Source organism: Bos indicus, chromosome 17, assembly GCF_029378745.1.
Source record: "Bos indicus isolate NIAB-ARS_2022 breed Sahiwal x Tharparkar chromosome 17, NIAB-ARS_B.indTharparkar_mat_pri_1.0, whole genome shotgun sequence".
NCBI classification, from domain to species: domain Eukaryota; kingdom Metazoa; phylum Chordata; class Mammalia; order Artiodactyla; family Bovidae; genus Bos; species Bos indicus.
The window spans coordinates 57519225-57535215 of record NC_091776.1 but is presented as its reverse complement, the minus strand read 5'-3'; the positions used below and the strand labels follow the sequence as shown (position 1 = coordinate 57535215).

Genomic DNA, 15991 nt, shown 5'->3' with positions numbered 1-15991 from the left:
AATAATGACCCTGGCTGGAAGCAGGCTGAGCCATGCCAATTAGCATCTAAGGACCTAAGACCCCAGTTCTGTCATGATGGGATCAGCAGTGGGGTTCACCCAGAAGAGGCAGGCCAGCCCCTGCCCCAGACAGGACCCTTCTGCCGTCTACCCCTACGATTTGTAATGAATCCCTAAGAGACAGGCACTTTGGGGTTTTTTTCTTGGCGGGGGGGTTAGTCATCCCTCTCTCCAGCCCCCAAGCCACCAAATCCAGATCACCTCTATCAAGGAACGCAGCACAGAGTGGCTGGAAGAGTCAGGCTGGGAAGGTGGGTAACTGGAGACAGCAGGGTGAGGACAGAAAGACAGAGGAGAAGAGAGAGAGGGGACGTCAGCAAGGGGTAGGGCGTGGAGGGGGACTGAAAGTGTGAAGGTGACACCACGGGAGAAAGGGGAGGGTGCAATGTTCCCAGGGGAAACCAACAGAAAAAGAGGCTGACCAATCCAGAGAGACAGACAGGATGGAGAAAGAGAGGAGGAGAGAAAACAGAGAAGGGAGGAGTTGGGGGCAGCACCGTGTCCATCACGCCTGCCTGGTGATGCCCTGACTTTTAGCCGAGGGGAGAATCGCTTAACAGGGGTCTCGGACAGAGCAGCGTGGAGCACAGTGAGACACTTGCCACTCGTATCCCAGCTGAGAAGAAAGTGCCTGGAATGAAACACAGGTGCCCAGATCCTGCCTGGATGCTGGTGGGGTGGGGCATTCGAGCAAGGGTGTGCACCCATGACCAGTAAGACGGTGCGCCCAGGCCAGCAGGGGTGGGGCGGGGACAGGTCCACCTGAGGCCCAGGAGGCAACGGGCGACTCTCCCCGTTGAGAAGGAGTGTGTACATGGTCAGTTACCAGGTCGTGTCTGTCTCTTCATGACCCCATGGACTGTGGCCTGCCAGGCTCCTCTGCCCACGGGATTTTTCAGACAAGAATACCGGGGTGGGTGGCCATTTCCTCTCCCAGGGGATCTTCCTGACCCAGGGACTGAAACCATGTCTCCTGCATCTCCTGCATTGGAGGGCAGACTCAACCGCTGAACCACCGGGGAAGCCCCACTCAAAAGGAGTAACAGACAAAATGTCTGGGAGGAAGATGAGAGTTATCAGAGCTACATCCTAGAACAGGACAGCCTGTGTCATGTGAGTGATGGAAAAGGTCATCAGGAGGGGAGTGGGGGGGCACAGTCCTGGGGATGAGAAGAGTGGACTCTATGTCTGTGAAAAGAAAACCTTCTGTTGTTAGAATTAGCAAAGGACATGTCATTTAAGGCAGGTATGGGCACAAGGACCAGAAAAGCCCACAAGGACTAAGTCGCTCAGTATCACACTTTACTCGTCCGGCATTCAATCAGTAGTGATGGTTCCATTCAGGTGTGGTGTGGGTGACGGGGGTGGTTTGGACCGATGTCCAGCAGAAACCAGGGAGGATCAAAGCTGACTGAAACCCAAACCCTACATGATAGTATTGACGACCACAGAAAAACAGGTCTAAGCAACAGGCACAGTGCTCAGCTTCCTTTTATTTCAAATCCTAATAACTAGTCCACGAGCAATGGACTGAGGATGGGGAAACTGAGGCTCAGAGATGTTAGGCAATAAGTGGCAGAGATGAGATTCAAACCCAGGTTTGTCCAACTCTACATCCCATGCCTGGCTAATACCAAGATGCTATGGCTTCAAATTGTGAGTGGAGCTGAGTCTCCACCCGGAACCACGGGTTAACCTTCCCTGACAGGCTGTGTGCTTCCTGGAGACCCCACCACAGGAGTGTCAGAGGGATAGAAAAGAAATTCCTTGCCAGGGATCACTGAGAAATACAGCCCAAGGGAGACCCTCAGAAATAGGAAAGAGCTTTCTGTACAGTAGTGGGGACAAGTCCCCACTAACTTGGATCATGAACTAATTTGGCCAGAAAGGTGCTCCTCAAAGCTTTTGAGTACAGGGACCATTGTTGCTCATTTCTACTCTAATGGGCACTGGTTGTCAGCTTCCCCAGCATTCATGTTCCCTTTTTAGGCAAAAAAGATTCCATTTCTAAGCCCCAAAGTAAAAATCACAGCTCAGGATTAAACGAGTAAGTTTCCACCCCATTCCCCTGACTCCACTGATTGGTTCAGACGTGAGCACATGGTCATGCTGGTTGACTCAGTGAATCTCAGACTTAAACAATCTCACTCCTTTACTATGGATCAGAAGAGGGAAGGGACTGGAACTTCTGAGGCCATATAGTCACCACATGAAAGCCTAAAAGTGAAGCCACCCTGGAGAGGAGCAGAGCTGAGAGATACAGAGTCCTGACATGAACTGAGCCCCTAGATCGAGCCATGCCTGAAGCTCACACAACCCCTGGACTTTTCACTTACATGTGCCAATAAATCACTTTCACAGTTTAAAAAAAAAAAGCTCAAGTTTGTTTACTGTCACTTGTAACAAAGCCATACGTCCATACAACCACTATCATGAAGCAATAAAGACCTGCTTATTTTCTGATTAACAAAACAGTTTTTGGCAGAATTTTGCTTGGACACCTGCTTCTCTGGTCAGGAAAAACATCCATAAAATACAAAGACTGCATTGAAGTCTAGCAACTTCAGTTCCTGCCTCAGTGATGCCAAAACCATCCAGCTCAGCAGCTCTGAAGAGCAACAAGCAGAATCTTTTCTACTTTGCCTTCAAGCTCCTGGGTAGCTATAGACTCACAATGTTGGCCCCAAAGTGCATGCTCAAAAATGGTACTGTCTGTTCAAAAATATTTATTTGTGCAGGAGGCGCTGTTGGTGAGACAAAGGCACAATCAGACACAGAAACAGGATGTCCGTGCCGACAATGTGTACCTGACTGGGGATCAGGACTCACTCCAAGAGGTACAAATGACTCCCCCACACAGTTCCAAGTGCCAACCACTTACCAACCAATTTTTGCTGCCACAGTTCCTGGTGAGAACAATCATAACAAAAGGTCTAAGGCTGTCCACACTGCATGCTGAGCCCAAACTGTTTGTGCTAAGGCAGGAATTACAAAATATACGGGCACATCAGAGAAGGAGTTGATAAAAACCCAATAGTGGCCTCACATAAAATGTACATATTCACATGCGCACACACACACACACACACACACCCCACACATCATTAGCCCTTCATACATACAAAATACATTGCCTTTTAATCAAAGGCACTGTTCCCTTCCTCTGTGGCACTTTCAGCACAAACCTTTATGAAGCTTCAGTTTTCCATCCAACTTGGTGTAACAGAGAGAACCATTAGCTGGGCATCAGGAGACCTGGGTTCAAACCCAGCTCTGTAACCCTGGGCAAGTCCTTTCCGCTCTCTGGTCTCATTTTCTACATCTGTAAAAATGAGGGCTTAGACTTGGTTATTTTTGAGGTACCTATCTGTTCTGACCTCCATGATTCTAGAACAGAGGTTAAAAACTGGGAAACCCAAGACCAAGTAGGACCCACAAGCCTGTGGGACTATTTAAACTGGTTCACACACGGTTGAAAGATTTTTCACTGGGTGCTTAGATTTTAAAATTTGGAGCTTTCTCATCAACATCATGGTCTCAGACTGTTTTTTTTTTTTTAAAAAAAGCTAAAGGTCTGGAAGCCCTGGCCCACAGAGAATAGGGCTGCACTGGAAAGTTATGACCAACCTAGATAGCATATTCAAAAGCAGAGACATTACTTTGCCAACAAAAGTCCATCTAGTCAAGGCTATGGTTTTTCCTGTGGTCATGTATGGATGTGAGAGTTGGACTGTGAAGAAGGCTGAGCACTGAAGAATTGATGCTTTTGAACTGTGGTGCTGGAGAAGACTCTTGAGAGTCCCTTGGACTGCAAGGAGATCCAACCAGTCCATTCTGAAGGAGATCAGCCCTGGGATTTCTTTGGAAGGAATGATGCTAAAGCTGAAACTCCAGTACTTTGGCCACCTCATGCGAAGAGTTGACTCATTGTAAAAGACTCTGATGCTGGGAGGGATTGGGGGCAGGAGGAGAAGGGGACGACAGAGGATGAGATGGCTGGATGGCATCACTGACTCGATGGACGTGAGTCTGAGTGAACTCCAGGAGTTGGTGATGGACAGGGAGGCCTGGCGTGCTGCGATTCATGGGGTCGCAAAGAGTCGGACACGACTGAGCGACTGAACTGAACTGAACTGAAGTAAAACACAGCACCACTTGAGTAGAAGTCCCACCAAAGCTGCACAGCCCAAGTCTAACCACAAGGAAACGTGAGACAAACCTAAACTGAGGGACATTCTGTTATGTGGCTGGTCCCTACTCTTCGAAAATGTCAAAGTCAAAATGACGAGGGCTAAAGAACTGTCCAAGGTCAACAAAACAGCTAAATGTAGTATGTGACCTCAGATTGGATCCTGCACCAGAAAAAAAAATACTATAAAGGATGCTATTGAGACAAATTGCTGAAATTGGAAGATGGTCAGATGAAAGTCTTGATTCAATATCAAGCTTACTAAATCTGGTGTGGTTATGTAAGAGAATATGCAACCTAGTCTCGAATGGTCCACAGAAAGGAGAGAAAGAGAGAGAGGGAGGGAGAGAGATGGAAAGAGAAACTGAGGGTGGGGGGGGTGGGGGATTGGAGAGAAGAAGCAAATGTAAAGAAATGATAAAAACTAATGACTCTGAGCTAAGGGGGTACAGGAAACCTTTGTATTGTTTTTGCAACTTTTCTGTAAGCTTGAAACTATTTCCCATAAAAGAGAGAGAGATATAATCGGGTGATTCTCAAATGTTCAAGTGCAGAATACCCTGAAGGGGTGGTGAAAATACAGAAGTCTGGACCCTCCCCAGGGGTACTGATTCAGTGGGTCTGGAAGGAGAAGAGTAAGAATTTGCATTTCTCACAAGCTTTGGGATGGTGCTGGTCTGAGACATGCTTTGAGAACAACAAAGCGGTTATAACCTAGCTTAAATTGTGTGAGTCCAGCAGCAGCAGCAGACATGGAAAGCATTTTTTAAAAGCAAGACTGGGAGAGGGATGATGAGAGGGACAGAAGTCCTCATTATGAATCTTTCTGTACCATTTCACTTGCTCCCAGGTACACACATCTGAGAGCCTATCAAGCACCTACAGCAGCACCTGCCTGGCAAGTGGCAGGCAGATGGTCAGTAAGTGTTAGCAACCCGCTGGGATCTCAGTTTCTAAAATACCACAAAGATGCCAGGTGGCATGGGACATGGGCGCTTCCTGGGTCTCTTGGGTACGGGTGTGGGGAGCAGGATTTCCGCTGGCTCACTCTAGGGGAGAAAAGTCCTTTGGGTCACTCGTATGGGATATCATGTCTTCCCCTTGGATATGCCACCACTGAGCCAGGTCAGACTCAAATTTCTCAAAATTTCTCCCGATTCTGAGATGAGAACGTGGTTCAGGCAGTCAAATTTTGTCAAAGCACGCGCTCCTCTTCCCCCTCTTCCAGGGGGTGGCGGTAATGAACCTTGGCCTCAAGCCTCATTAAACCCCATTATATAATGCACCCCCATCCCGAGTCTCTTTATAACCCTTCCAGTGGCTGGTTTCTTGGGAGTCCGCAGCTCGGCTTCATCAGTCTTTATTGCTACCTTCGGTTGCCTCCCTAACAAACTGGGCTTCTGACTCATCTTGCCAAGGCACACAAGGCCAGGCCCTCAGCTGAGGGTCAGCTGCCTGTTGCTGTGTCTCTGGAACAAAGAACAGGAGCTTCTTGGAAAAGAGATGAGAGGGCACAGTGAGACGGGGCAAGGCGAGGGCATGCTGTCCTTCAAACACCTGGTGAAGGACTATTTCATAAGACCGGGGTCTCATATCCAACTGCAGCTGGTGTTCAGGACCAAGATGGGGATGTCCAGGTATCATCAGTCACTTGTTCATTCTGGCAGCTGCTGCCCTGAAGTACCCACCCACCCAGCCAGACAGCTAATAAACACCCCCAAAACTGCAGGTGGCAAAAGAAGTCCCCATCACCCCTCATCTTCTACCAAAGATGTTCAGGATGACATCTTTTGGGTGCGTTCTGCAGCTGCCTGCCCCCTGCCCACAGGGATGGCCACTGCCTGGGACGATGGATCCCCTGAATATAAACACTGGAGTCCGGAGGGGTAACAGTCTGCTAGCCAGCATGGGTGCTGATTGTTGAGCAAGCACTGTGCTCTGGTGGAACAAGAGGCATCCTTGGAGCAAGACTGGCCCCCATCACACAGTCTCCCAACGAGGCAAGGGTGCCACAGAGAAACTTTGAACAAGGTAAGCTCCCTACTTGCTGAACAAAGAAGTTTCAGTGGAAAAGGTGTTGCCATTTCACATGCCAGTGTTGCAGATTTGGCAGATTCTGAATAAGAGCAAACTCCATCCCATTCCTGGCCTGTGACCTTGGGGCAATGACTTAAATCTCAGCCCCAGCTTCTTCATCTGTAAAATGGGCATCATAATAGGAAGCCTGGTGCGCTGTAGTCCATGGTCGCAAAGAGTCAGACATGACTGAGCGACTGAATTGAACTGAACTGAAGAGTACCTACCCAATGGAGGACTATGAAGCTTAAACAAAACAACACAAATAAATTGCTTTGCCTGAATTGATGAAGCTTGGGACATTGTCAACACACAATAAATGCCGACTGCTATTATTATCGGCATTTTCCTCATTGTTACAAGCTATTCCATCACCTAATGTACAGCAAGAGCTCCCCAAGCGACCCTTCATTGAGACTTAATGCTTTAAGTTCTGGCCCCCATGCTAGGAAATTCACACGATTTCCTCATTTTACCCTCACTACCATTTTTGCTGGGTAGAACTAGACCCACGGGGTTCAGTGATGTGCCCAATGATAGGTCAGCCACCACTTGGTTGCTATAATCCCCAAATCACTTCCACTATCCGGTATCGAATGGTGATGAATAGTTACTGTTCCCATGTAGGCAGCAATTTATTTTTTTTTCATTCTGAAGAAGCTCCTTTATAGGGATCATAGAGGCTACCTGAACTGAGTCAGCTGGGGGTCAGAGATGCCCTCCAAGGTGGCACAGACACACAGCTTATTGGTCCAAAAATGGTCCATGGGTGGAAGGCATCCAATGAGACAATACAGGGCAATGTGGCATGCATGAACGCAGCACGGAGTAAATAAATACAGCAAGGATGGAGAGGTAAGTGATGGTTCTCTCCTCTGAGAAGCAGGTTCACTCCTGGGTCAGCATCCTCCATGCTGAGCAGTAGAGTCTGATATCTGGTGTTTTGTCCATGGCTAATCTTAGAGATGGATTCCTCAGGAGCCAAGACTCCTTCTACTCTCCTCCCTTCCCCTGCCTGTCATCCCCAGACCAGGGAAGCAGGGCCAGCCCCAAGGAGGTTAAGTCCTTCTTGCAGCTCATTCGAGGTGGCTAGGCACCCCGGGTCCAAGGCCCGGCCACTCTGCAGCCAGAATCTTCCTAATGCTGACTCCCTGCATTACCATCGGGGATAACAGGACATAGGATCTCCGCCCTTCTCAGCACAGCCACAGCCAGAGCTGACAGTGACAAACGGGAGGACGGACTCAGCCTGGCAGGGACACTGCCTCAGAGGTTTCCTCAGCCGGGTCAGGGGAGGAAGGCTGGCACTGGGGCCCAGAGGCCGGAAGTTCTCCTCTAGAACTCAGAGTGGCGTGAGAACAGGACTGTCAGTAGTATGGGGGAGCCGGTGCCCGCAGCTGTGTGCTCCCCGTAGCCCTGACCCAGAGACTCCCAGACTGGCATTCTGAGTGCGTCAAAATATCTGCCTAGAAAAGCCGCTCTGCATACTCCCTGGGTTAGCCTTAGAGTTCCTGAGCTCCGGAATGGACCTGCATGGAGTCTTTTATTGCACAGTTGGGGAAACTGAGACCCAGAGAGAGAAAGGAAGACGGGATGCAGGTTAGAGTTTGCGTTTGAATTCAATACCTATAATGTGGTCAAGATCACTCGCCTTTCAGAGCCTCAGTTTCCTGATCTGTAACATGGGAATAATGATATCCGCCCGCAAAGAGTGCAATGCATCTGAACTGTGACAATGCCACTGACATGCCCAGTGAGGACAAAGGTCACAGGGCCACTGGTGACAACACCAAGATCCAGTGGAGAGCTTCTCATTTCCTGATCTGGAGCCTCCTCCACCAGGCTGCCTCTGCTTCTGTTGTTTGTTAGGATCACTGAAAATACGACTGGTCCACGGGAGTCCAGCTAATACTTGGGTTACACACTTGCTCTCTCCCTGAGACTCAAATGCTAGCTTTCTCCTTCCTGGGAGATCAGGGAGGGGCCTCTCTGCATACAAGGACCAGGACTGTCCTGAGAGAAAATTGTGCTTCTAGGGCCTCATAGTATCGGGAGCTGATTTTAATTCAGAATGACTCCGCTCCTGCCCACGGGCAGGCAGGGAAGCGTCTCCTCCAGATGGAGATGAGGGCAGGATGAAAATGGGAAACTACGGTGAATCCTTGCAAAACTCTGGGGCAGAAGCAGGGGTCTGAACGTGCAAGTCTGACGGCTGTTGTTTTTTTTTTTTTAAGGTAAGATCGAGATATTTCTCCTCTGGCTGGAATTAAAGTCCAGAGCTATGGTCAAACCCTTTGAGGCAGCCATGCTGACATTCTCTCATATGACGGCGATGCCTGAAGACAGATGGCTGCCAGAGGCAGTGCGCAGCATCACGCCAAGGTAAATTCCAGGCACTCTTAGGGCCAAAAGGGAGTTGGGTTGGGGGTGCTGGGGTGACCTGAAAGGCATTTAGCTACAGCCTCAAAATTAATCATGGAGCCAGAGGATGGAAATGACTCTAGGAGAAGGAGACAACAAACATCAGAATAGCAACTGCCATTATGAGGCGCTTACTGTGTGCCAAGTACTGTGCAGGCAATTTGACAAATATGAGCTCATCCAGTCCTCACAAACATGTGTGACGTGAAGCTATTGTTTTCCCATTTCACAGATTATGGAAACTGAGGCTCAGAGAGGCTCTTAACTTGCTGGAGGTCAGCACACTGCTCAGAAATAACAGAGCTGGGGCTGGAACCCAGGCAGCCCCCTCCAGAGCCATGGCGCCCTGCCCCAGTCGGCTGCCAATACTCACCGCAAATGTCATCACCCCTTTCCCTTGACCAGGCTCACCTCAGGCCCACCCACCATCATGGAGTGTCTCTAATCCCTCTGACAGTGATTTCTCTTGACAAATGGATAAACTGGCTTTCTGGCGTCGACGTGTGTCGGGAGCACTATGTTAGTTTGCTTGCTTCAGGGCCTGTAGCCTCGGGCACCGAGACAAGCCAGGCTCTGGAGCCTCTCCTGACGTCCACACAAGTCTCTTCTGGCACCAGGCCCTCCACTGAGTCCTGCAGTGGACGCAGGAGACACATGTGTGGACTGTAAACTGAGTTCACCGTTCTGCTCGGGCCATCCAGCCCGAGGAAAGGCAGAGCTTCTCAACCTGACAATCCTGACTCCAGACATCTGTGTTGGACATTCCATCTGCAGTTTTCCAGGGAGAGAACTAACAGATTGCATCCAATCCTTAACAGGTCCATGGGCTCCCTAAAAAGAGTTTTAAAAACCTTTATGTAAAGATAAAGAACAGAATCCCACATTTAGAGAAAGATGTCCTGCTGGGTATCTGAGGAACTTGGTTACAAAATCAGGCATGATGGTTAAACTGGTATACTCTGGAGTTAGAAGGAATCAGATTCAAATCCTGACTCAACTACATAGCTGTGTGACTTTAGGCAATTCTTTGATGTCTCTGGGCCTCAATTTCCTCATCTATACAATGGGAATAATCCATGTGTACCACTGATTGTTGCAAGAACTAAATGACATCACACATGTGTCTGATTAGCACATACTAGTTACTCAGTGAGCATCATTTATCACTTATCAGAGTAGCAACACGTGGACACAGTCTGGCTGTATTAAGGGCAAGGGGTTATTTCTCCACATTCTAGCACCCCCTCCTCTTCCCAAGTTCCCAAGCAATAAAGTTATTGTCTTGGCTGGAGGACTGGTTGAGCTTTTTTCAGGGGCTCCCCTCTGACCACATCTGCGCCTGCTCAGCAAAACGGGCCTCTGGGCAGAAAAGATTAAACGCCTTCTGAGACTTCATCCTTGATCACCAAAAAGTTCCATTTCTGCCCCTAGGAATAACCACTTTGCCGCAAAACTCATGACAGCAGAATGTAAGCCACCCCGGGTACCCGCTCAGCCCAGTGTGAACGAAAATCCATCATGGAGATGTAAAGGTTACACGCATCCACCGGTGTGGGGGAGAAAATTACAAAATTAAATCAGAGACGCCTTAGCCCATGGTGTCCAGGGAGAATCCTGTGACTGGGCAGCTGAGAAGCACAGGAAAGAAAGGACTGCTGTTTCCTGTAACGTCCTGCAAGCTTGCTTCTCGCTGTCATGCCTACACACCCGCAGGCACACGGGCCCAGTGACACTTAGCAGCACACGGCCCAGGGCCGCCCTATTCCACCCCCTTTTCTCCGAAACCATCCGCAGGGGCGTTGCGTGGCGCAGCGGGTGGTGCCTGGCGGAGCGCGGATGAGGCGTATTTTCACCGAAGGAAAAGCAGAGGGCGCGCCCCGGGAGCGGAGAGCAGCAGGTGCAGCCACCCGGGTACGGGTGCAGAGGACTTACTTGCGGAGAAATTGGCCTCGGAGTGGACGGGAGGGGTGGAGGGCAGGAAGGGCGCATGTCCCACGAAGAAGGAGCGGAGGGAGCGCTCGGACAGCAGCGGGGAGCGCTGCTGGGAGGGGATGTTCTCACAGCTGCCCACGCTGCTGTGGATCTTGAGGTTCAAGGGCTTGCTTTTCTTCTTGGCTCTGAAAAGGAGACAGAAAGAGAAGAGGGGAATGTATCCCTACGCACACACAAAGACAGCCGGAGGCCCTATCTCCTTACCATAGCACTCGGCACCGACCCCCCCCCCCCCCATCTCCACCTGGCCTTGCCACCCTCTTCCGCTTTCCCTCCCGAGGCTCCCCGCACTATATTCTGTGCTGTTCCTCACCTCCAGTCCATGGCTTACACTGTTCCCATCGTCTGAAAGACCCACTCCTTCTTTGCCTGGTTGACCCCCACATGTCGTTTATAACTCTGGCTCTCATGTCCTCTCCTCCAAGAAGCCTTCCCTGGCACCGGTAGTGCATCCCAGCCAGGGTCGAGTGTTCTTCCTCCAGGAAGCCTTCCCTGATACTCCCCATTTCCTCCTAGTTTCGGTTGGTGCTCCTCCTCCACCCTTGTAAAGTATTCTCTATGTATCTCTGTGTCTGCACTTCCCTATTTTTTCCAGACTTATTCCTGTAGGCTTCCCAGGTGGCACGGTGCTAAAGAGTCTGCTTGCCAATGTAAGAGACACAGGTTCAATCCCTGGGTGGGGAATATTCCCTGGATTAGGAAATGGCAACCATTCCAGCTTTCTTGCCTGGGAAATCCCATGAACAGAGGAGCCTGGTAGGCTACAGTTCATGGGGTCACAAAGAGTTGGATACAACTAAGCTTGCCCGTGCATACACATGCACACACACACTCTCTCTCCCACGTGGACTGCGGATCTTTGAGGGCAATGATTTTGTACTGTTTTTGTTTTTCTGTCTTTGGCAACCATCACAGAGCCTGACACACAGTCGGTGCTCATGAAATGCTTGTTAAATGATTGCTCTGGATGGACACTTAGCAGACGGCGTTTGAATTCTCCTGACTGTGGGCTCTTTGGAGGGTGGGACCCCGTCATTACTGTTGTTGGAACTCTCAGCCCCTAGCTCAGCCCCAGCTGAATAGAAGGTCCCTCTTGGGCTGGTTTTGAAATGTTTCTGCCCTTCCCCAGGAGCTCATGTGATCAGCTGAAGAGAGTTTGGTTTAAAACTGCACCCCAAATTACCCTCACTTCTCTCCCCCTCACCTCCCCCGACCCCAGTGCCCTGTTCAGGTGTGGCAAGGAGTTGGGCGCCCCCCTGTGGTCAAAGCAAACCCCCTTGCAGATTTTCACAGCTCTGGACAGAGGGCGGGAGAGTGTTAATTTTAAGACTGGAGGCCTCCCACACGGGCAGCCTAGAAGTCACCCTCTCCAGGAGGTCTGCTGCTCCTCAGCTTTAAGGAGTTCTAGCAGTGCCTGCCGAGTCGCCCCCTTGCAGCACCTGCGCTGGCAGCCTTGCTTATTATCTCTCCAGGGGTCAGCAGCAAGGCCTCTTGTTAGAATGGCAGGCGGCGCTGGCTGGCTCACCAACCCCCCCCCCCCCGCCCCCCGTGAGAGGGATAGGGCGCGGCATTTCATTCCACATGAGCGTCCAGCTGTGAAGGTTCAAAAAGGCGTCTGCACAGAGGGAGTAGGAGTCAAATTCACACAGGCTTTGGGGTCGGGGGGAGGACTGGCGCTCAGGTCCTGATTGTAACCTCAGGAAAGAGATCCCACCTTTCTGTGCCTCAGTTTCCTCTCCTGGACCATGGGGGTAAATAATAGCACCTATCTAAGAAGGAAATCGTGATACGAATACTTCTATGAGATCACATGCATGACACGGGACGCAGCACAGAATGAGGGTTCAGGTTCAGTTCAGTTCAGTTCAGTCACTCAGTCGTGTCCGATTCTTTGCAACCCCATGAATTGCAGCACACCAGGCCTCCCTGTCCATCACCAACTCCCGGAGTTCACTCAGACTCACGTCCATCGAGTCCATGATGCCATCCAGCCATCTCATCCTCTGTCGTTCCCTTCTCCTCCTGCCCCCAATCCCTCCCAGCATCGGAGTCCTTTCCAATGAGTCAACCCTTCGCATGAGGTGGCCAAAGTTGGAGTTTCAGCTTTAGCATCATTCCTTCCAAAGAAATCCCAGGGCTGATCTCCTTCAGAATGGACTGGTTGGATCTCCTTGCAGTCCAAGGGACTCTCAAGAGTCTTCTCCAACACCACAGTTCAAAAGCATCAATTCTTCGGCGCTCAGCATTCTTCACAGTCCAACTCTCACATCCATACATGACCACTGGAAAAACCACAGTCTTGACTAGACGGACTTTTGTTGGCAAAGTAATGTCTCTGCTTTTGAATACTCTCTCTAGGTTGGTCATAACTTTTCTTCCAAGGAGTAAGCGTCTTTTAATTTCATGGCTGCAGTCACCATCTGCAGTGATTTTGGAGCCCAAAAAAATAAAGTCTGACACTGTTTCCACTGTTTCCCCATCTATTTCCCATGAAGTGATGCCATGATCTTCGTTTTCTGAATATTGAGCTTTAAGCCAGCTTTTTCACTCTCCTCTTTCACTTTCATCAAGCGGCTTTTTAGTTCCTCTTCATTTTCTGCCATAAGGTTGGTGTCATCTGCATATACCTGCTATTAATGCAACTATGACCAGGTTAAGCTGGATGTCCATGCAGACACAAAGCAGGCGCCCCACAGTGGCAGAGCCAGGTCCACAGACTCCCATCCAAGTCCATGTGCCCCAACTCAGGCTGGGAACCAACATCCGCCACCTCGTGAGAATTCTAAAGGACTGTGGCCCAGATCTGATCTGTGAGTCAGGAGGACTGTTTATTAACATCTTCCCAGTTACTTCTCAACTATGGGCTCCTAGAGGATGGAGATGCACCTTATTTCTTTTGCCAGCCTCGGCCACCTCTGCCTGGGTCTGGCAGACAGCTCTGCACTCAGAAGGCTCATGATGAATGTCCATTTGCCAACCTGCCTCTTAGAGCTTTCATCACAAAGGTTGCCGGGGGAAGTCGCAAACTGATGGTTGGGCTTTGTACCATTTCCTCTCCCTAAAGTCTGCTGGATCTTGAGTTAAGCTGAGCTGCCGGCTCACAGCCCCTCAGCTGCGTCAGGGGTGGGGTTATGTCCCCTTGAACTCGAAAGCCTTCAATGGCCAAATCCCTCAGCATCTCATTAACGGGGTCTGGAGCATCTGGCCCTGTCGACTGGGAGGAAATGACAGGGTTGGGGACAGACAAGCTCCTCTCGGCGGGCATGGCAGGAGGACAGGCGAAAACACGCGTTCTCACACACCACCCTGGGCGGTAGGGGGCTAATCCAGGAGCCATTTCCCCAAACAGGAAAAATGCCCGCTGGTCTAACCCGGGGCTGTGTGAGTTGCTCCTCCTTCTCAAATTGGGCCATTTAAATCTTTTGCAGTGGGCCTCATCTAATTAGCCAAAGGGTGACCTCCAGGAAAGACCCTTTTCAAACAGCAAAGAATAACACCAGTTCGTAGATGAGAAGGGGTGAAAGTTGGGGTGGCTGTACTTAGGGACCCTGGACGCAGCTGCTCAGAGGAAGGGGAGGATTTGGAAAAGCCTAAGGCTGGGAGAGTGTTTATTGAGAATCCACTCTGTTCCTTGGCCACAGGCAACAACCCTCATTTCTGGCTTAAGCATGCCTGGAGCAGGGCAAGTATCAACAGGGGCCTTGGCAAAAGCAGAGGCACCAATGAGTCAAACAGCATAAGTTGCATTTCCCCGGGTGTGGAGGAACAGGCAATACTTTCAGATGAGACACAGAATCATGTTTGTATTTTAATAGTTAAAATTTGAAATATTGATTTTGTACACTAAATCTATAATTTCATGCAGTTAATTTCCAGTATACAGCCTTATGTAAAATATAATAAAAAGAATTAAAAGAAGAGGAAGGGAAAGAAGAAAAAGGAAAATAAAGAGAAAAAGAGGAAGAAGCAGATGAGGAAGAAGAAAGGAGATGGAGAAAGAGACATTGGTTAAAAAAAAAAAAAATGTCAAGTAAATTTTCGTACAGGTCTCACCAGAGTGGCTAATGGAGCTGACAGCACCAAATGTCAATACAGAGCAACCAGAATTCCCATAAAATCCTGGTGAGACTGTGAATTGGTACAACCATCTAGGAAAACAATTTGACAGTATCTACTGAAACTGAACAAATACTCTGATCCAATCATTTCACCCCAGGGTATTGTGTCCTTAACCAAAATGACTGCCCGTGTCCACAGAATGACCCATGTAAGAATGTTCATGCCAACATTGTTCATATGGGCAAACACTAGGAACACTCTCAATGGCCATCAATAATAGAATGGATAAATATATCATAGTATACTCAAATATTTGACTGTAACTGCATGACAATGAAAAAGAGGAAACCACTGCTATTCTACAATATGGCTGAGTCTCAAAGATACAGTGCTGGGCCAAAAAAGCCAGCCACAGAAGAGCATACGCTGTCTGAGTCCCTCATGATTCCATTTACATCAAGTCCAAGAACCAGCAAGACTGATCCATAGTGAGAGAGGCCAGAAGAGTGATTTTTGAGGGGGAGGTTATTGACTAGAAATGGAACCAGTAATCCTTCTCGGTGCTGGATGTGTCCTCTGTATTGATTGGGTGGTACTGATAAATAAAATTCGTCAAATTGTCCACAAAAATAGTGCATTTTACTTCTGAGTGGAAGTTATGCCTTACAAAAAAGTCTTTTAGACAACAGTAAAAAAGACAACCCAATTAAAAAGTGAAAGATTAAAAGATTTGAGCTGACATTTCTCCAAAGAAGGTACACAAATGACTGACAAGCACGTGAAAAGATGTCCAGCATTATTTAGTCATTGCTGCTGCTGCTAAGTCGCTTCAGTCGTGTCCGACTCTGTGCGACCCCATAGACGGCAGCCCACCAGGCTCCCCTGTCCCTGGGATTCTCCAGGCAAGAACACTGGAGTGGGTTGCCATTTCCTTCTCCAATGCATGAAAGTGAAAAGTGAAAGTGAAGTTGCTCAGTCATGTCTGACTCTTTGCGACCCCATGCACTGCAGCCCACCAGGCTCCTCCATCCATGGGATTTTCCAGGCAAGAGTACTGGAGTGGGGTGCCATTAGGGAAATGCAAATCAAAGCCACCATGAGATGCCACTTCACACCCACTAAGATGGCCATAATCAAGAAATCATAAAACAGTGAGTGTTGGTGAGGATGTGGAGAAACTGGAACCTGTGTGCA

General features: G+C 49.3%; 1 protein-coding gene across 4 annotated transcripts in view; it reads right to left on the bottom strand.

The window, feature by feature from the left end:
* KSR2 (kinase suppressor of ras 2) overlaps window positions 1–15991 on the bottom strand; it is a 485310-nt gene that overhangs the window by 185937 nt on the left and 283382 nt on the right. For all 4 annotated transcript variants that reach the window (XM_070769588.1, XM_070769587.1, XM_070769585.1 and 1 more), the window contains one exon: window positions 10679–10863. In XM_070769588.1, coding sequence (XP_070625689.1) covers window positions 10679–10863 — 185 coding nt within the window. The remainder of the gene's footprint in view (window positions 1–10678; window positions 10864–15991) is intronic.